This window comes from Miniopterus natalensis, chromosome 2 (genome assembly GCF_054644295.1).
Source record: "Miniopterus natalensis isolate mMinNat1 chromosome 2, mMinNat1.hap1, whole genome shotgun sequence".
NCBI classification, from domain to species: domain Eukaryota; kingdom Metazoa; phylum Chordata; class Mammalia; order Chiroptera; family Miniopteridae; genus Miniopterus; species Miniopterus natalensis.
This window is the reverse complement of record NC_142082.1, coordinates 138906639-138927868: the sequence shown is the minus strand read 5'-3', so window position 1 is coordinate 138927868 and position 21230 is coordinate 138906639. Positions and strand designations below refer to the sequence as shown.

Below are 21230 nucleotides of genomic sequence, written 5' to 3'. Positions count from 1 at the left end.
TGCCTCTATATGTGCCCCTATTGGGGACTGAACCCGCAACCTAGGTTATGTGCCCTGATAGGGAATCAAACCTGTGACCATTCAGTATGTGGGATGACACTCTAACTAACTGAGCCACCTGGCCAAGGCATGTCTCTTTAGTTTTTAATCTAGAATAGTTCCCAGCCTTTTTTGTTTTTTTTTCCAGTCTTTCATGATACTAACCTTTTTGAAGAGTCCAGACTAATTATTTTTGAGAATATTCCTCTATTTGGATTTGTCTGGTTGTTAACAGTGTTTGGTAGCAATACTACATGAATGATATTTTATTTGAACTTTAAACAATGAGCATGTGTTATATCTGTCAATGTAAACAAACTAAAAAATTATTTAGTGTAATATTTTTGAAAGGCAAATTGGTAATGTGTTTCAAATTCTTAAAAATACATACTTTTTAATGTAACAGTTCTACTCCTAAAAATTTGTCTTAAGAAAACAATAAAATAGAAGTACAAAGATATGTATGTACAAGAATATACTCTGTTGCATTGTTTTTGATGTGCCAACTTGATAATTGAATATATCCAATAAATAGAAGTTTAGTTAAAATTTTAGAGTATATGTCTATAAATAAATGTTATGCAGCTATTAAAGATAATACATATTTATATTACCTGGCATGGAAAAATGTTCTTCACATGTGCTTTAGTATAAAAGCAAATTACCATATAGCTTAAGATATAAGATGTCCCTAAAATATATATTAACATAGATAAACATGCATATACATGTTTATGTTCCAATTGATGAGATTCTGAGTAGTTTTAAAAACAAATTAAAATTATGCTTATCTGTATTTTCTGCATTGAGCATGTATTTTTAATGCATTCAAGAAATAACACAAATTTTAGCCATCTGAGCAATCTAAGTTTGTGATGATATTATAGTATTTCTTCAGATAATACCATAGGATGGGACCCTGCCTTGGGTGCCCTGCATCCACCCTAGGGAGATAATTCAGGCCATTGATCAGATCATATAATAAAGAGAGAAGTTGGGACAAGGAAAACTGTAAGGACTGAAGGAGGGTCAGGTCAGAGGTTATTAATCTTGGAATTGAGAGTAGTGATTAGGAAGAAGGTAGACATCAGTGGAGGTAGTGGAAAGAATGCTGGAAGCACTGGGATGATAAGATCAGGGAGAGTGTATGTTATATAGTAGTGACTTGTGTCTATGGAAACATGGCATTTGGCAGGGTAAGCCTGAAAGGGGTCCACTGACAACTTACTGAGGAGGGACTCCCTCTATTCAGCAATACCTCTTTTATGTTAGTCAGTGGCTTCCTAGGACCTATAAGGGAAAGAACCCTTCCCTTCAAATTCTGGTGGTAGAAGTCATTTTCTCTTTATTCTTTATTCATTCTCTTCTCCAATTTTACCCCCAGGATCATGTATATGAACTTCTCAACACCATTGATGCCTGCCAGTGCTATTTTGATATTGTAAGATTCTTTACAATTCTCTTTTATCCACAGAAAATGTCTCAGTTGGGACTGTGTGAGGTGGGATGGGACTAGAGGAAAGGCTGTTCCTCCAGGACTATATAATATATAGTATATTGTAATATATACAGGGGTGGGAAAAAGTAGGCTTGTAGTTGTGAGTATGTGAAACACAGAGTTTATTCTTATATTATTATTCATTAATTATTGTATTACTTATTTGTATTACAACTGTAAACCAACTTTTGTCCACCCCTGTATATGATATATTGTATAATGAATGAATGGCTATTTATCCCAGGACTATAATTCTTTCATAAAAAGTGCTGAAGTTAAAGCATGTTTACATGTGAAACAGATTAGCAATGTGATTTATTTAATATAAAAATTACACAAAAATGTTCTTATTCCATTTCCTCCAACTCCTAAATATACCTTATTTCCTGGCCTTCTTGTATCTTTATCTCACTTTTGGCTCCTTACTTTTGTTCCAATTTTCTCCTGAATTTTCAGTCCTGTGAATTCCTCCTTTTAAATAGATCTTTTCAGAGTCTATTTGGCACTGTCTGGAATAGTTGGGGTAGTAGGGATTAATTGGCCTTGCTCTTCTTGGGTTCCTATGTGTTTTTCTTGTAGAGTCTCAACTTTGACTTCACTCGAAGTTACCTGGACTTGATTGTGACTTACACCTCAGTTATTTTACTTCTGTCACGGATTGAGGATCGACGGGTACTAATTGGCGCGTACAACTGTGCCTATGAGATGCTGCACGGGCATTCGTGAGTTAAGGGGATATAAAAAGTGAAGAATCTCATACATGGTGCTATGAGGTAGGGGGTGGACACAAAGGAAATAGACGCCATGCTTTCTCATATGAGAACTTGTAATCTACATGATGACCCAGGCAAAATAAAGTAATTTAGAATACTTACAAGTGCACACATCAGCAAGTGCACTTTTACATATAGTTAACTCTTGAATATCTGCTAGTGGGTTATCCAGTTTGTATTGTCTCTGACCAATTTTTAATCCTGGGCTGGCTTCCCCTCTGCTTTTCAGGTTATTGCAAAAGTCAAAGAAAAAAAATATTTTAGTATTGGTAGGAATAATATTAGCAAGGTAAACCATTAGAGGTAAGTAATGTATAATAATACATTTGAAGCAAAATAGAAATGGAGTTTGGATTATTGCATTCTGTGGTCCTCTGTTAGTGCAAATAAAAGTATTTAAGGGCTGACAAATTGAAGACTAGAGGGATCAGAGCAGGCTGTGGCGCACTGTTCTATGCATGGTGTGTATTTCCATGTATCTACATGAATACCCAGGCACATGCCTTACCTATTAGCTTTGAATATGTATATATCCTTTTGGGTTGTATAAAGATTTGGGTCCAGGCATATTACTTGATTTATAACTGATCAACATAAATTTATACCTATCATGTGTCCAACCCTATTTTGGGTGCTTATATGGAAGACATTTTCATGGACCTGATAAAAATTATGTGGTTCTACCTAATGATAGCTTAATATAGCTGGGCCTGGAAGGATTTTCTATACATGTAACTCACAGTTTTTAGTATGTATATCTTTGGAGGTGGTGGACAATGCTAGCTAGCCAGTGCACACCTCTTTATCTTATATCAAACATGAGAGTTTACATCATAGTTAAAAGAGCCTGTAACTCCTTTTTCCTGTGCTTTCTTCCAGTGACATGAGTTTCCCTCGTCTAAGTCAGATGGTCTTGGAGTATGATCACCCTTTGAAGAAGCTGACAGAGGAGTTTGGGCCTCACACAAAGGCAAGTTCCCTGAGAGAGTAGGGAATTCCTCAGGCAGAAGTGTATTTTCCTCATCGTTGACGTTAAGGATTCATTTGTTTTTCCCCACAGGCTGTGAGTGGAGCCCTGCTTTCTTTGCACTTCCTCTTCGTCAGAAGGAACCAGGGAGCTGAGCAGTGGCGCAGTGCCCAGCTTCTAAGTCTCATTAGCAGCCCCCCTGTCATGATTAACCCTGCTACTTCAGACACAGTAAGTTCTCGATTCCTTTTGTCAGTGGAGGTGGTCTCTCTGCCAAGGCCATCTCTGTAGAGGGTGTTTGTTTCAGGAATTATCAGCTCTAAGGGTACTTTAAGCCCTCTTCTAGGACATGCCTCTAAGTTGATCACCTTTTGTAGCTAAGATAATCGTGGTTGGGTTGGATCTTTTGTTTGGACTAGGATTAGTGTGTGCCTGCCCATAGAAGGAATTTAGTAAATATTCACTGAATGAATGAATGAATGAATGAATGAATGAAACAAAACTGAATCATTAGGCGCATATTCAGCCCAGTAGGAATCTAAGCATAGGCATCAATTATTTAACAAATGATTTTATTCGACTACTGTGGGCTCAGTGTCCTTGCTTCAAAGAACTTGTAGTCTAGTAGGGAAGATATGCCATGTAGTCATAAAAATACAACTGATTGTACAAGATGATTGAGAAGCAACAAATGAGTGATTTTACTTTAAGTGGTAAAAGAATCTGAAGGAGGGAGAAATCGTGAGAAGGTTTTGAGTCTTGCTCTCCTGTTATTAAAAGTATTTGAACTGTTAAAGAGAAGTTATGTCAAACCTTTTGTTTGTCCTGACTTCCATCCCAAGCTCCTTTCCCTTTTCTCAACTACATTTTCCCCCCTTAATTCACTTCTATGATTAACCCTGCTAATTCAAACACAGTAAGTTGTTGGCAGGTTTCCTAGGTATTGGCTTAATTGACTTATCAGAGTGCTGTAATCCAGTCTGGTAAAATAAAAGTTGGTTTTGGTACTCACATTTTAACTTGAATGCATTAGTCTGTAGGGGAAGATCAAGTTAAATAACTGCTTGACCACCTCTGCCTCTCTTCCCACAGATGGCCTGTGAATACCTGTCTGTGGAAGTGATGGAGCGCTGGATTACCAGTAAGTTTTGTGGGATTAGGTGGGAAGAGATATAGCAGTGAATTACATGGATAGCAAGCTTTGAAATCTTCCTCTACACTGTTTTACTTGCCTGCAGTTGGGTTTCTTCTTTGTCACGGGTGCCTCAACTCCAATAGCCAGTGCCAGAAGCTGTGGAAGCAGTGTCTGCAGGGCTCCCTGTACATCACCCTCATCCGGGAGGAAGTGCTGCAGGTGCACAAGGTCACCGAGGACCTGTTTAACAGTTTTAAAGGGTGAGGCATGAGAACAAAACTCATCTTCTTTTGGGATTTTTAGCCCCTCCTCACATGCTTTTCAGTTTTGACCAGTGGTCAAGGATATGGGTGGTAAGGATTAATTCTAATTACTGAAGAAATACTTATTGAATACCTACTATTTACTAGGCACTTCAATGGATTTTAAGGATACATTAAGTTATAAGATAGCATTGAGATTAAGAGCATCATGGACTCTGCAAATAGACTACCTGGGTTTGAATTTTAGCTCTACAAGTTACTGGCTATATAAGTTGGGCAAATTACTTAACTTCTTCATTCCATACCTCAATGTCCTTATCTATAAAATGGGAATAATAATAGTACTTCCCTGTGACCTACCTCATAGGTTGATATGAGGAATGAAAGAATTACTACTTATAAAGCACATAGAAAATTGCCTGGTACATTGTAAGTGCTATCTATGTGCTTATTAAATAAAAAAAGACAGAATCTCTGCTCTCAAGGAGATTACAAACTGGTGAAAAGTAGACAAACTGTTGTGATATAGTGAGGTATTGTGATGTATGGACACAAAGTGCTCATGGAAGCATTTAGGACACTTAAACTCGCTTTGGAGGATCCAGAAAAACCTGGAGACAGACCTGAAGAGTTAAACAGGTGAAGTGGTGTGTGTGTGTGTGTATGTGTAAAGGCAGGGGAGTTGCTCAAGGCAGAGAAAGATATTTTAGGCAGAGAAACTAGCTAGATTTTGAGGCAAGAGGGAGCATGTCAAGTTCTAAGAAATGCGTGTAGCTTAGTGCATGGGCAGCTGGGTTACAAAGGTGTGGATGTCAAGAGACAGATTTAGCCATGGCTGGGTGACTCTGTTGATTGGAGTGTCATCCCCTACACCAAAAGGTTGTGGGTTTGATTCCCAGTCAGGGCACATACCTAGGTTTGGGGTTTGATCCCCAGTTGGGGTGCCTATGGGAGACAACCAATTGATGTTTCTGTCTCACATCGATATTTCTATCTCACATCACAACAATGTCTCACATTGATATTCTCCCTTCTCCGTCTCCCTCTCTCTTTAAAAAAATAAATGAAAACATATCCTTAGGTGAAGATTAAAAAAAAAAAAAAGGCCCATCCGGGCATGGCTCAGCGGTTGAGCATCGACCTAGGATCCAGGAGATCGGGGTTCGATTCCTGGTCAGGGCACATGCCCGGGTTGCGGGCTAGGCAGCCAATCAATGACTCTCACATCATTGATGTTTCTATCTCTCTCTCTCCCCCTCCTTTCCTCTCTCTGCAGTCAATAAAGATATATTTAAAAAAAAAAAAAAAAAGGAGAGACATTTAGAAATTTCTGGCCTTGTATGTCCTGTCACAGAGTTTGAACCTGTCCTAAAAAAGATAGGGAGTCATTGAGTGATTTCAAACAGGGAAGTGACATGATCGTATTTGCATTTTATTTATTTATTTATTTATTTATTTATTTATTTATTTATTTATTTATCCATTGATTTTTTAGAGAGAGTGGAAGGGGTGGGGAGAAAGCGAGAGAGAGAGAAACATCTTTTTGAGAAAGACACATTGAATGGTTGCCTCCCACACATGCCCTGACTGGGGCTGGGGTTCAAACCTGCAACCCAGGTATATGCCCCTGACTGGGAATCTAACCTGCGAACCTTCGGTGCATGGGCTGATACTCTAGTTACTGAGCCACACTGGCCAGGACTGCAATTTAGAAAAAAATCACTCTTGCTGCAGAAAAGTAGAGGGCAAAAGTAGAAGCAGAGATTAATTAAGTAAATTAGGAGGACTTGAAGTCAGAATTTCTGGTATGGATACTTGGTATTTCTTAAGATAAAGAACATGTGAATAAAAGCAAGTTTGTGGGGGAAAGATTGTAAATTCAGTTCTGAGCAGGTTGAATGTGAAGTATCTATAGGACACTGAATATAGATGCGTGTTAGACCTTTTACTTTGTGGCGCTGGAATTTAGGAGTGAAATCTGGATTCAGATAAAGATTGGTAGAATGGTAATCAAAGCCATAGGAGTAGGTGAGATTACTAAGGAGAACATGTAGAGTGAGAAGAGACTTGGGCAGAACCTCTGGGGATATTGATATTTAAGGGCCAGCAGAGGCAGAGAAATCAGTGAGGGATGTTGAGAAGAGGGAAAGCAGAAGTCAAGGGAAGACAATACAAGATGGAAGGACTGGTTATCCATGTTACATGATATCGAGAGGTCAAATAAAGTGAGAACTGAAAAATATTTATTGGGTTTGGCTATATATAAAGATGATCTTAGCACTCGTCTTGTAGACGACTTCAGTTGAGTGGTGAGGTTGAAAACTGGGTTGCGGTAGGTTTAGGAGAAAATGAGAGATAAGGAATTTAACAAGAATAGGAGAGCTATAATGAGAAGGAGGTGTAGCATGAGGGAAGGGGTCAAATACCTTTATTATACTTAATAGTTGCAAAACTAACATCCAGAATGTAAAGTATACAAAGTAGGAGTTGACTACAATCTCATCTCCTGGAATAGTTTGGTGTATGTCCTCCAGATGCTTGTGTTTAAGTATAAACATGTAAGGGTGTGCAGGTATTTTCAGCCTCCTATAAGCAAATTTTAAAAAGCAATGGATCCAATGTTCTGAAGTTTGCTTGCCCCCCCACTTAGTGTATTTTGGCTATCATTGCATATCAGTCTATAGAGACTTCTCTTATTCTTTTTAATACTCAAATGGTATTCCGTTATGTGGTTGTAACAATTTATTTACCCAATCCCCTATCAATGGACATTTGAAATGTTTTAAAAAAATTTACAAACAACGCTATAATGAATGTCCTTAAACATATATCTTTGTGAACATTTCTATAGGGTAAATTCTCAGAAGTGGAATAAAGATATATTTCAAATTTTAGTAGCTTACCAAATTGCCTTCTAAACAGACATATTAGCTATAGTTTATCTGAATACTTATTCTTCATTCTCTCAAAAACTGGGTATTATCATAAAATAAATCAGTGCCAGAATTAAGAGAGAGTAAATCTAAGATTAATAATTTGAAGTTATAGGAAGTGAAATTTGCATCTATATGTCTCTAGATCTAGCTATGTCTCTATATTTAGATAGGTCTAGATATATCTACATACCTAAATAGATCTAGATATATAGAAAAACTTTCTAATGTTTACCAGTTCTGAGGAATGGAAGGGAAGTTTGAAGAGTGTTCAGCTCCCCATCTCGAAGAACAACTAATATATATTTATAGTTTAGTGAGCCTTTGACATAAGTTATATAATTTGATCTTCACAATACTTATAATCAGGTATAAGTATTAATATCTTTTTAAATAAGTGATAAAATGGAAACTCAGTCTAAATGTAACTCAATTAAGAGGTGAGATTAGGAAATAATTCCAGATTTTTCAGCTCTTTATCCTGTCTCTTTCCATCATACTGTGTAGAGGCTGAAATAATTATTTGCCAGTGGAGTTGAATCCTGATTTAATTAAGATACTTTCCAACTCTAAATGTTTTTGATTGTACGTTAAGTTCAATAAAGGCGTGGTTTGGAGAATGGAAATGAAAGGTAATGAAGTTTGATTAATGTGGTAGCAACAGTGACACAGGGCAAGAGAAGACAGATATGAGGAACATAGCGAGCAAAGAGCCTAAGTTAATATAGGATTTTGTAGCATGAGTTAGTTGTAGAACAAAAGAGATATTGTGAGTAAAGTCAAATATTACAGACAGATGAAGAACAATGAGAAGGCCTTTTAATTTGGCCATTCCAAAGTTCACATTGACTTTAGAGTGAGCAATTTTTTTTTAGTGTCAAAGGTCTGTGGGGTTCAAGGGTGAAAGGTAAAGAAGTAAAAAGAGTATAGATGTCTCTTTAGAATTGTCTTTGGTGGTGTGGGAGACCAGCCAAAGTTTAGTAGATTGTCATGGTCAAGCAAGGGTCTTTTTAGAGTAAGGTAGGCTTTGAACTTATTTGTTGGGGGAAGAAGATAAGCCAGTGGAGAAGAAGAGATTTAAGTTACAAAGGGATAACTGATAAAGTTAAATTCTAAGAGGTGGGGGGTGGGAATGGGATCCAAGGTAGCACTGGAGTAACTATTTTACTGGAGAGCAGGGTCTGTGTCATATTTATGCACTGTTTTTATTTCCCTCAAACCTGGAAGAGCACTTTGTCTGGAAAGTGTCAAGGCAGGAGCATAGGACAAGGAATCTACTCCCACCCAGGTTTGCCATTAAAACCCTAGCTGACCTTGGGCAAGTCATTTCCCCCCCTAGGAATTATTTTCTTCGTAAGAAAACTGAATGGTCTCTAAGCCCTATGAGTCTCTTATTAATTAATAGACCTGGGTGAAAATAGGGTTTGGAAACATCCTGAAAGTGAGGGCTGCCCATGCACCCCCAGGATGTACTTTGGAATCTCTGAGGACTGGGAAGGTGGGACAAGGCCTCTAACACTGATGGCTAACCCAGCAGTGTTTGTGTCAATCCTCAGGTATGGCAAGCGAGTGGCAGACATAAAGGAAAGCAAGGAACATGCAATTGCAAACAGGTAAAGGCTGGGAATGGATTCTCCAAGAGGGGATGGAGTAGGAATCTCTCCTAATCTTTGTTCTCACCTAAGCCACCCCCAGTTTCTGCACAGCCTTAGTGCCTCAACCCAAGAACTTGCTGTTGCTCCCCAGATTCTTGTTTGCTTACAAAATCTAATTGTAGCATTGAGCTTTCCTTCGCCTGACAGCCCTTCCTAAGTGCAGCTGTCTTCTGTGCTGCCTCTGGAGGATTTTTAAGGGTGGGAGAGGCCATGTTCTTGTTTCCCCTTTTTCCCTCCTCAGTGGCCAGTTTCACTGTCAACGACGCCAATATCTGCGGATGGCAGTGAAGGAGCTGGAGACTGTGTTAACTGATGAACCAGGACTACTGGGTCCCAAGGTAAGAGAAAGAAATGTTGGGAGGAGGATGATAAAAGACTGTATGTGGAGAGTGACTTTGTATTCATGAGTTTTTGCATTTCTGAATCTTCTGATATCTATTTGTGTGTGTATATATATATATATGCTAATTCCCTTTAATCTTCTTGGAGTACCCCAAACTTCTTGTATCTCTTTTTTGGGCACGATCATAGTATATCATGTATTTAAGTATTTGTGTACTTATCCTCTATTTGAGTGTGAACTAATTGAAGGTAGAGCTTGCTTTTAAAAAATCATAAAAATGCCTAGTAAATATTTCTAAAATTTAATTTGATAGGGAGGAAAGAGAATTGACTGTAAGCTAATGTCAACACACATACATGTCTGATTCTGTGTTACATATTTTTTTGTGGGTCTTTGTGTTTTTTGGACACTATTGTTGGCGTGCTACACGACTGTATCTACATACGTATTATCATGATAGTTTTCTCTGTGCTTTGAAATCCATTTTTAAAGTTGGAAATTCTTATAGTCTCTGTCCTCTCCTTAGGCCCTTTATGTTTTCATGGCCCTGTCCTTCATTCGTGATGAAGTCACCTGGCTGGTTCGCCATACAGAAAATGTCACCAAGACAAAGACACCTGAGGACTACACTGACTCGTTAGTACTTGACATGGTTAAAAATCTTGACCTTAAATGACTGGGAAAAGGGACAGGGAGGCATCAGATGACCTTAGGAGGTCTCAATGTCTGCACTGTTATCACTGTTTTTGTCTCAGTTCATATTTCTAGTCTCATACATCTCTCTGTTCTCATCATCAACTTTGTAGGAGTATTGCAGAACTGCTTTTCTTGTTGGAGGAGATTAGTGGTCTGGTCCGAAGACATATCAAAGTGATACAGCAATACCACCTTCAGTACCTGGCCAGATTTGATGCTCTTGTGCTCAGTGACATCATTCAAGTATGTTTAATTGATTATACTTTGGAAATTTCAGGGTGATCCCTGGTCATTTCCCCTGGGGAACACCCTGGCTGAATCTCAAAAAGCCTGATTTCCCCCTCTACATTTGTTAAAAGGAGAAAGAAAGATTTATAGTCTCAGCAGTGTCTCTCTTCCCCCCCCCCCCCCCTTCCCCTCTCTCCAAGGTGAAGCTACACAGAAATAGGAGAGAAAAATAAAGCGAAATTAGGTGTTAGCATGGCAGGGAACCCAGGAAGTTTCCTCCATCTTTTGCTTGACTCTTTCTATCTGTTTGTGTCTCTTAGCAATTCTTTCTACCTTCAAACACTGACTGAAGCTTGTGATCCTCATTTCTATCCTTGTAAAACCTATGTGCACTTGATGGTGACTCCAACATCTCTCTTAGAACCTGTCGGTGTGTCCTGAGGAGGAGTCCATTATAATGTCCTCATTCGTCAGTACTCTCTCTTCTCTGAATCTCAAGCAAGGTAACTGGAGGGAAGTGGAGGAGGCAGGGTATACATGAAGGTGAACATCTTTCTTCTTTTCCCCCCTAAAATACTGATTTCTTGAACCAAGGAATGGGACAAGATGACTTTGAAGAGCATCTACCATTCAATGTAGTTGAATATAGAGTGCTTCTTTACTGTTTCCTTTTAAACTTCTATTTTTCTTTCAGTTGATAATGGAGAAAAATTTGAATTCTCTGGATTGAGGCTGGACTGGTTCCGCCTACAGGTAGGTCTGTTCCTATTAATGATCCCTCATTCTCAGGTTCTTCTTCCCCCATAATCCCTTCTCTTTTTATTTCCTAAGCTCTATATGGAGTGATTCAACATTGAAAACTGTTAATTGGACAGGAAAAACCACAGCCAAACTGTAGCCCCAAGGCTGTTTTTTTCTTGTTCTTCTCTACCCTTCGCCCAACTCTAACCATAGGCATACACCAGTGTAGCTAAGGCTCCCCTGCACCTGCATGAGAATCCTGACTTAGCCAAGGTGATGAACCTCATTGTCTTTCACTCCCGAATGCTGGACTCAGTAGAGAAAATGCTGGTGGAAACATCTGACTTGTCTACTTTCTGGTATGTCCTGATTCAGAGCTCTTTGTCAGTTCACCTGATCTTTTGCATGGCTTCTGTGGAGGACTGTAATTGTCCCAGACAGATAGATGGGAAAGTCTTGTTTTTTTTTGAGATCTCCTCAAAGGCAGATACTCAAACTCCACAGCTCACTCATTTCAGCTTCTACTAAGTGATAGGAATGTGAAGTTGATTCCCTTTTGTTCTGGCTTTGTTTAGGAAAACCATTTGGACTTTACACAGCCTTCCCTTTTCTGGAATATTTCATCAATATATCTTTCCCTCACTGTTATCTTTTGGGCCTACTTTTATTTTCTTAGGGCATTGTGATTTAGAAGAGACATGTAAAACTTGGGGGTTTAGAGGGGAGAACTGAAAATAATCAAGAGGGCTGGAGAATAGGGCCTTTAGAGAATAAAAATTAGTTTCTTTCTTAGTATCATTCAGCATTTACTAAGTGACCACTGTTGTGCATAATTCTACCCACTGAGCCGATCAAACAAGTAACACAGTATATTGTCTTTGCTCCCTGCATTGATATAGAGGGGGAGATATAACACCTATGTGTGAAAGGAACATCAACATAATACTTTGAAAATGTAAGAAAGTGTAAAAAGAGTGCATGATGTTCAGAGGATGTAGGGTTGAAGAAAGATCAGTCTCATGGAATTAAACTGAGAAAGTTTTATGGAGCCTGAGTGTCCAGTTTTGGGGGTAATGTGAATCAGTAGTACTGAAAGACTTCTAAATTAGGGGGAGTGGCACAAATCATGCAGAGGTTCTGAGGGAGGAGTAGCAAATTTTATACAAAGGAAGGGAAGAAAGATTATCACCAAACTGCTCTGGAGTTCCAGTATAAGAGTCTGAAAGTTTATTGAGTTCCTGTCTACCTTAGGGGTAGGAAAATTAAGAAGGGAGTGACGAATATCAACAAATATTTATTGAAAGAATGAATACTGTGTCTACCTCAAAGTAACCAGATCCTAAACCCTGGTTTTAAGCTTCCTTCCCTTTTTTCTCGAGCTTTCATCTCCGCACCTTTGAGAAGATGTTTACTATGACCCTGGAGGAACCTACCATGTTGCGTTATGCCATTGCCTTCCCCCTGATTTGTGCTCATTTTGTTCACTGCACTCATGAGATGTGCCCAGAGGAGGTGGGTACCCTGAACTCCAAACCCTGTCATCTCTTCAATCATATCTCATTTGTATTCCCTCGAAACACAATTCCAAGGGTTTATTTTGGTCCCAAGCTGGGCACAAACATAGGTATGTGATAAGAGCCCCTAAGTGTTTCAGCTTTATGTAGACTATGTCCTCTCTCTGAGTCTCAGGTTCTTTTTCTGTAGAAGGATTGAGTAGCTCAGGACAGAGGAGCAGAGTAGTATTATGAGGAAGAAGTGATTGTCTTGGTGATGATAATTTTTTCTTTGATTCTGCTTTTCCAAAGTACCCCCATCTGAAGAACCACAGCCTTCATCACTGCAACTCCTTCCTGGAAGAGTTGGCCAAGCAGACCAGTAACTGTGTCCTGGAGATCTGTGCTGAGCAGCGAAACTTAAGTGAGCAGGTAGGCTCAGTCTTCTTTCTGTTGAAGTTTCCCCTTTGCCATCCCTCTGTGCCTTTCCCTCTATCTACCTTTGTCTTCTCAATTGTCAAGTTCTCTAGACCCTTTCTCTCAAGTAGGGCTAGAGTTTTTGTGTAATTGAATTTATGGCAGGATTCTTTTCTTAGTGTAGTCCATTAAGTCTTTACTGCTGTAGGACTAGATAGAGGTATCTAAAAATACTTAGTTGACAGCTGCACTCCAACAAAATCTGTGCTGTTATTTGAAGAGTTCTGAGAGATGAGTTAACTTTCTAATTTACTCCCTTCTTCCCCCTGCCCATGTACATATGCTTGGACAATGGCCCCCAAATCACACCTCGTCTCACCTTTCTGCCTATTTGCACTCTAATCTGTGGCTGTCTGAACATTTTTAGGCACTTCCTCTGTGTCTGTCCTCAGGGCTGCTTTCTTGTTTTTGTCTGCTTGTTTTCCTCTCCCCTCCCCTCCCTTGACTGACTCACAGCACCTGGTCGTGATTAGCTCAACCTAAATTTCAGAAAATTTGGAAGTGAGGAACTTGTTCCACTGTTGCTCTGGAGTCTTTTAGGTTGCCCTGACTACCCATCCCTTCCTGGATTTGAGTCAGGTTTTGAAGCAACTTTAGTAGAAGGGGAGCCAAGTTTTGTGTGTGTATGTGTGTGTGTATGTATGTGTGTGTACATATACACAGTTATATTATTACATAACCTTTCCATTTTCTCATTTGTAAAATGGGGATAAAAATAATTTCTTCACAGAGGTATCATAAAGATTAAATGAAACAAAGTACATTATATACTTGGTATAAAACTCTCAATAGATGCTAGCTGTTACATTATTTGGTACTTACTGGGTACTAAGCTAGGTTTTTGGATGGGGTCGTGGAAGGAAGATACACAGTCCCTCTCCTAGGGGAATGTTCAAGTTTAAGAAAAAAAGGAGTAGCCCAGCTGGCGTGGCTCAGCGGTTGAGCATCGACCTAGGATCCAGGCGATCGGGGTTCGATTCCTGATCAGGGCACATGCCCGGGTTGTGGGCTCGATCAATGACTCTCTCATCATTGATGTTTCTATCTCTCTCTCTCTCTCTCCCTCTCCTTTCCTCCCTCTGAAATCAATAAAGATATATTGAAAAAAAAAAGAAAAAAGGAGTAAAAACACAGGTTTGAAAGACATTTAAATAATTAATGCAAGGAAGATATGCAAATGTGTACATTTATGAATATATTCATCACTCAATTTGAATATCTACTATATACAAGGGGCAAGTTTTGCTCAGTGCTGAATCAGGGATGACTAAAACATGTGCGCAGTTGTTTCTACACACATCAGAACTTTTGCAATCAAATGAATATTGGCCATTCCAAAGTTATCATTTTGAATTAATAATTAGTGATGTTGCCATTACTAATGGAATTACATATTTTTGACATTACTTTTGAAATCTACCACAGACACTTTCACATAATTTTGAGGTTGACATATCTTTGTCCATCAAGGTGGACTTGATTTTTTTGGAAGAGTAAGAGTTTGGACTTAAAAAAATGATGTGTGATTATAAAGTAACAAAACTAGTTTTCTCATGGCTCTTATGCTGCTCTAACAGTAATTCCAAATGAAGAGTTTATAGACATGCTCTCTGCACATGCTCAACAGCATTTGACTAAAAGGAGAGAATTCCAAGCTGATTACCTTGAAGGAGATACCTGAATATATAAGTTCTATCGTAGATTTTCTGTATGGCTAACTGGGGTATCTGGCTGAAGAGAAGAGATGCAGAATTGATGTTTAAACTCAATTGATGTTTAAGCTAGTAAGAAATATGACACCTTATTTAAAAAAAAACAAAAGAAAGAAAAGAAGTAGAAAGAGAGAGCTGGTCACATTGTGATCTCTGAGTCTTCGGTGGGCTATGGTAGTGTGGGTTACTGTCTCCACTGGACAGAATATGAAGGAATGCAGCCAGTGAGATGGTTGTTCCATACCAGCAAAAAACAACTGTCTTCCAGGTTGGAAGACCCTAGAAAGTGCAGTTGACTGGAGCTCTTAGATTGTATTCTTTTTACTTGAATTTTTCCATTAGGAAAGACTTCCTTTCAGAATGCGGGTGGGGGAGTGATGATCTGATCCCTGAAAGACACTGCCATGTTGAGACTTTGAGCTGAAACATGGGGAGATATTTAATAAAAACTAAAAGAGGTAAGCAGTTTGTAAATAGGCCCCCTTTAGAGAAAGAGATGCTGGGAGGAAAGAGAGAGAAAGGCAGAAGGACAGACAATCAAGGAGGAAACTTTTTATAACCGTTAGGTGGGCTACTTGGCAGTTTTAGGAACTAATCTCATTTTTCCATTCACTGGTGTTTGTTTCTAAAGCTTCTGCCTAAGCACTCTGCCACTACCATCAGCAAGGCAAAGAACAAGAAAACCATGAAGCAGAGGCCGACTCCCAGAAAAGGAGAGCCTGAGAGGGAAAAGCCAGGAGCTGAGAGTCACCGGAAGAACCGCAGCGTTGTTACCAAGTGAGGACCTGGGCCCTAGAGGACCAGCTGGGCACTGTATCAAAGAAGGGAGAATGGGGAAGAATGCAGAAGTGGTGGTGGGTAATGACATATGGAAAAGCACTGAAATGTGAATTTTCTACTTTGCCTATGTAGTCTGTATCAATGTGTACTGTTCTAGGCTGAGTGTTCCTAAAAGATGAAAGGGGTCTGAAGGTCATGGGCCGAAAAATCCTTCCCAGATAATAGCAGGCAGTGCCAGGCCCATAATCAAGGCTCATTTTACTTTCTCAACTTTACGCAGCATGGACAAGCTACACATAAACTTGACCGAACTGGCGCTGACAATGAATCATGTACACCAGTTCTCTGTATTTGAACATACTATCTTCCCTTCTGAGTATCTCAGCAGCCACCTGGAGGCCAGACTCAACAGGTATCACTCTTTCCTTGTCTTCTACCTTTGTATAGTATGGTCATTTTCAAAGTTGGGTTCCATTAGATTCATCCTGACAGTCGTGTTGATACTGGACACTAAACAGGTCCGGGCTGCCTGTACTGCCTGAGCCAAATTAAGCAGAGACAAGGCTGAATCATATATGAGCGTATATTTCAATAATGTCGGCAGTATGGAGAAAGCAGCAGGTTATCCTGTAAATTCTGCTTTAACACCTCCTACTAGGTGGCTGATTATATATGAATAAGGAAGAAAGACTGCATGCAAAGGGGAAGGGGGGATCAGCATAATGGCTGTAGGGTCCGTGGTTCATGTGTCTCCTTCCAGGATCTTGAAGTCCAATAATAAGGTAGTTAATTTCCATGGTGTTAAGATCCAGCTCCACCAGTTGCTGGGACTGGAGAATGGTCAGCATTCCTGAGGCAAACTCCAGGGAGGGGTCAGGGTCCAGGCCCAGCAACCAAATCAAATTGTGTCCTGTCCTTTGTCTGTTCTCGAAATGTATTTTCTTTTCTGAGTAATGGACCCATCTGGGCGCCAAGATATCTCTTATCTTTTTACAGCTCTGTTTTTTTTTTCTTCTTGCAGCACATCCTCTAGTTTCCCAGAGTCTGTAAGAAAAGCTCTTATCTATAGTTAGTAAGGTGAATAATCATTAAACAACTGTGGTCCTTATTTCTATTACATGCCCTCCCCACTATCAATAAGTACTAAGCAAGAAAATAAAAAATAAAAATAAAGCAGGAAAGGGAGATAGGAAGTGTGTTGTGTGTGTGTGTTGCTGTGTTACAATTTTACATAGAACGGACTGGAAAGGCCTGCTTGGAAAGGTGGTATTTGAGTAAACTCCTGAAGGAAGTGAGGAAGTCAGATATGTGACTGTCTGGGGAAAGAACAGTCTAAGCAGAGGAACCAGCAAGTGCAAAGGCTCTGAGGTAGGAGCTTGCCTGGTATGTTCAGGGGATATGGAGGAGACCCGTGTGGCTGGAATAGAATGAGCTAGGGGGAGACTGGTAGGACTTGAGATTAGAGAGGCTAGAGGAGTGGCATACTGTGCAGATGCTTCTTTATCATTGTAAGGACCTTGGCTTTTATTCTGAGTGAGATGGGGAGCCTTGGCAGGGTCTGGGCAGAGCAGTACAAGATCTCACTCAATATTTTAATTGGATCGCTCTGGCTGCACTAAGAGAGCAACGACAGAAGTAGAGAGAATAGTTAGGAGTCTATGTTTTCATTTATTTTTCAATTAGTCTTTGCTTGTGTGACAGTAAATTTAGTTTGTTTTCATTCTATACACTAGCTATATGGAAAGAAGTATCTCAGGTGCATAAACAACATTAAAAAGATGACAAGTTGATAAAATTGTCCATGCATAAACCTCGAGAAGCTGGCAGTGGTTTCTAGGCCTGGGAGCAGCACGGGCATGATATTCTGGTTTTCCCTGGATGTCTCAAATACTTTCTCCACTTATGTCACAGTTCCTAAAGCCCCAATGCTGGCCTGGAGGCTTGGCATCAGTGAACATTCTGAAATAGATTAGGCTTGCCCCCCACCTCTTCTCTATCCCTTCTGTATTTTTTCTCCTCAAGTGGTTTCTCCTCTCTTTTCCTTTTTCTCTGGGGAGCAGGCCCTCCTGTTCCCTTCTTCTTCCATACCATAAATATTTTTCCCAAAACAAAAACAAAAGCTCCCCAAACATCTACGGCTTTAGGAAGAATCTGATTAACTCATTCATATTGAGGTGCAAATGACTGACGAAGACTTTGGCAAAGTGGGATGTTTCTCTTTTCCCTTTCTTTTAACAAGGAAAAAAGCCTTAGGTCAAAGGACTAACTGAATTCTCAGGTTTCTGGGGAAGGTATTTTGGAAGGAGGTGGAGGTGCAGTGGGAAGGGGTGTTCCTGTGTGCCTCTTACATAATACAATAAGTCCTCATTTTACATAGTTGACAGGTTCTGTGACTTCAAGTGAAACAACATAGGAGAAAACCAATTTTACCATATAAAAAAGTTAAGTTCCTATGTCATCTCATCAGTTTTACAATGAAAAGATCAATGCTACAATGAAAATATGTTATTCAGGGACATGCTGAACAGTGTGAACAGTTATCCCACTTTCTCTAGGGTTGGCTATAGCTGCATGCCAGCCAAGTGTGCTCTTCATCCAGCTCTGGCAACCCATGGCCACAGGGATTGCACTGCACTCCCAAGGATTTCTAGGTGTGGTTTTCCATTTCTGACAGTGGTTGGAACTAATTATTTCCAAGGAGAAATGACAAAATACTGATCCTGAGAATGCAGGTGGTATGAACCCTCAGGTAGAGTTAGATGATATTTGGGAGCCCAGGTCTCTTACCACCTGACCTAATTTCTCCAGAGGAGACAGAAGAGCATAGTGGTTAGGAATCAAATGTTATTGGATTCAAGTCCCAGCTCTGCCACTTGCCAGCTATGTGGTCTTCAGATAGCAAGTGACTTACTATCTCTGTGTCTCAGTTTATTCCTCTGTAAAATGGGGATAATAATTGTACCTACATTATTGGGTTGTTGTGAGGTTTAAATGAAATAATGTATGTAGTAAAATCATAGCACAGCACCTGGGACACAGTGTAATGTGATAATTGCTACTATGTTTATCATTATGGTTGTAATTATGATTTTTGTCATCTAGAGCCATTGTGTATCTGGCTGGCTACAATGCCACAACCCAGGAGATTGCAAGGCCTTCTGAGCTATTGGCAGGAGTCAAAGCATACATCAGTTTCATACAGTCACTGGCCCAGTTTTTGGGTGCAGATGTTCCCAGAGTCATCCGCAATGCCCTCCTACAGCAGACACAGCCGCTGGACTCATGTGGGGAGCAGACTATCACAACTCTCTACACAAACTGGTTGGTGTTGCTCATCCTCACTCTGCCTTACCTTTTTGTTACACCTTTTCCTTACACAGCAGGACTCAGGTCCAGGCATTTTAGCTCCCAGGGTCAAATAAGTCTTCAAATGAAGGCTTATTTCTGCATGAGGACTGGAGCAATAAGCTGAAGCAACCCAGATTCCCTTCTATCTACCATGAGGTTTTTTTCTAATCTTCCAGTAACATCCATTGACCTATTTTGTAATAATTCAACCTTTTTCCTCTTCATTTCTAGTTCCCCAACCTTCCTTTTCTGGGTTCTGTTTTAATTTCAAATGATTTCTATTCCTCTTTCTGAAGTTCTTTTGTTTCTCTTTTCACTCAGCTTCTTCCTCTGAAAACCATTCTAACATTATCTCTCCTGAACACTATCTCTTCAACCCTAGACATGACATTTCTCTAGTAGATTGTTCTTAATAGGAAGGGGACATCCTTCCCAAAACCAGAGGTAGGAGCAATATTTCCTTTGAGATTTAAGGAGGGAAAGGAGCTGGATTTCTTCATCCCCAAGCCACTGGGTGGCGCTCTTAATCCAATATCAGCTCAATAGGAAATAGGCTGCTAAGAATGCCCTGAGTAGGGGGAAAGACAGGCAAGGTTTGCAAATACAAATGCCAACAGAGACCAAGGAAGTAAGGGACCTGGGTGTTGCGGGCTAGGTGGGAACTTTGGGTAGTTGGGGAGGGTATGCCTCTTTAAAGGGGGCAGCAGCCACTTAGTTCCTCCTCCTCAATGCCCCACTAAATCCTTATTTTTTAATGTAATATCTCTCAGTTTCAAACTTTTGAACAACTAATTCAAATTAAAAGAAAAAAAAGTCATGTTTAGTGAGTGGGTTTGGCCCACCCGTGGTTAGCTTGAGACTTCTGTAAGACCTAAGCCCAGAGCTAGTGCCTGGGTGAGTGGCATGGGTTGGCTAAGCCCTCCTCTGCTGACACTGGTTGGAGGCCTTCTCAGCTTGCCCAGAGGTCAGGAGGGTATATTTGGAGACTGATGACTAATGTTCCTGGGATTTCTCTCTGTCCAGGAGGTTTGACTTGAGATCCACTTCCAAGATCCTAGGTCTTCAGTCCAACATTCTCATTGGAGAGGTTGAGGCTAAGTATATTTCAGAGGAGCCCAATTGGGAAATTTTTTGTGTGTGATCTTGGGCTTGCTGAACCTGACAGAGGAAGACCAAGGATGAGGGGAGTATAGTAATTAGAAAGAGCAGGGGCTGAGGGAAGGGAGTGTATGCCGTCAAATTTGATAGCCGTGCAGATTAGAGGAGAAGTGGAATTACATTACTGCCAGTTGTTTTTGAGCCAATGATTTGAGGTGTTAATTAGGGTGTTTTACTGTCTTCTCTGAGACTCTTCTCTCCACCCCTGCCTTTGGTGGGATTTCTCTTCCTGAGCCCAGTGGTAGTGGCAGGGAGCAATGGTGGGGAGAAGGGATTGCACACTAACTTTCTGTGCTTTCTTGGCCAACCCTGTAGGTACCTAGAAAGTCTGCTCAGACAGGCGAGCGGTGGGACCATCATCCTCTCCCCAGCCATGCAGGCCTTCATCAGCCTTCCCAGAGAGGAGGAGCAACACTTCAGCGCAGAGGAGTTCTCTGACATCTCTGGTGAGCCCAAGGCCTGGTTGCCTTATCCAGGAGTGTCTTTCCCTTCAGTACAGTATCTCAGCTGTGGACCTTATCTAAATCCTCCTATTTTCCCAGAAGCTCATTCTACACTCTCCTGAGCATCTCTGCTAAATTCCACTTTGGGGGGGGAGGGGGGACAGGATTCTAAGCAAGACCTAGAATTGAGGCATGGCCTAGGTAGAGGGGGAAAGTGAGAGGAGTTAGGAGTTGGGCAGGGACACTCAAGTCCCTGAAAAGATTTATTTTTTGAAGAGTAGTAAATAGTTATTTTCCATCTCCACAAAGAATAAAAGAGTAGGACATATAATGAAGGGCAAAAGAGAAATGTAAGAGGACATTCTCATGCTTGGAATTATTAAACTCCCATCTGATGTTATGGTATCTTCTTCCTGAGGAATAAGTTTTAGAGCCTTAACCAGTGCTTATATTACTGATGTTTAATAACGATGATGAAATAATGGATGGCATTTATTGTGGGCTAAGTTGTCAGTGTTTTCATGTATTAACTCATTTAATTTTCACAA

At 40.2% G+C, this 21230-nt stretch overlaps 1 protein-coding gene across 1 annotated transcript in view; it reads left to right on the top strand.

The window, feature by feature from the left end:
- NCKAP1L (NCK associated protein 1 like) overlaps positions 1–21230 on the top strand; it is a 32116-nt gene that overhangs the window by 3124 nt on the left and 7762 nt on the right. The window contains exons 4-22 of the mRNA XM_016217989.2: positions 1424–1480; positions 2117–2259; positions 3190–3280; positions 3371–3508; positions 4370–4418; positions 4516–4672; positions 9165–9221; positions 9505–9601; positions 10133–10242; positions 10413–10545; positions 10952–11033; positions 11225–11283; positions 11485–11630; positions 12651–12783; positions 13077–13196; positions 15585–15730; positions 16014–16145; positions 18836–19054; positions 20555–20685. Coding sequence (XP_016073475.2) covers positions 1424–1480; positions 2117–2259; positions 3190–3280; positions 3371–3508; positions 4370–4418; positions 4516–4672; positions 9165–9221; positions 9505–9601; positions 10133–10242; positions 10413–10545; positions 10952–11033; positions 11225–11283; positions 11485–11630; positions 12651–12783; positions 13077–13196; positions 15585–15730; positions 16014–16145; positions 18836–19054; positions 20555–20685 — 2200 coding nt within the window. The remainder of the gene's footprint in view (positions 1–1423; positions 1481–2116; positions 2260–3189; positions 3281–3370; positions 3509–4369; positions 4419–4515; positions 4673–9164; positions 9222–9504; positions 9602–10132; positions 10243–10412; positions 10546–10951; positions 11034–11224; positions 11284–11484; positions 11631–12650; positions 12784–13076; positions 13197–15584; positions 15731–16013; positions 16146–18835; positions 19055–20554; positions 20686–21230) is intronic.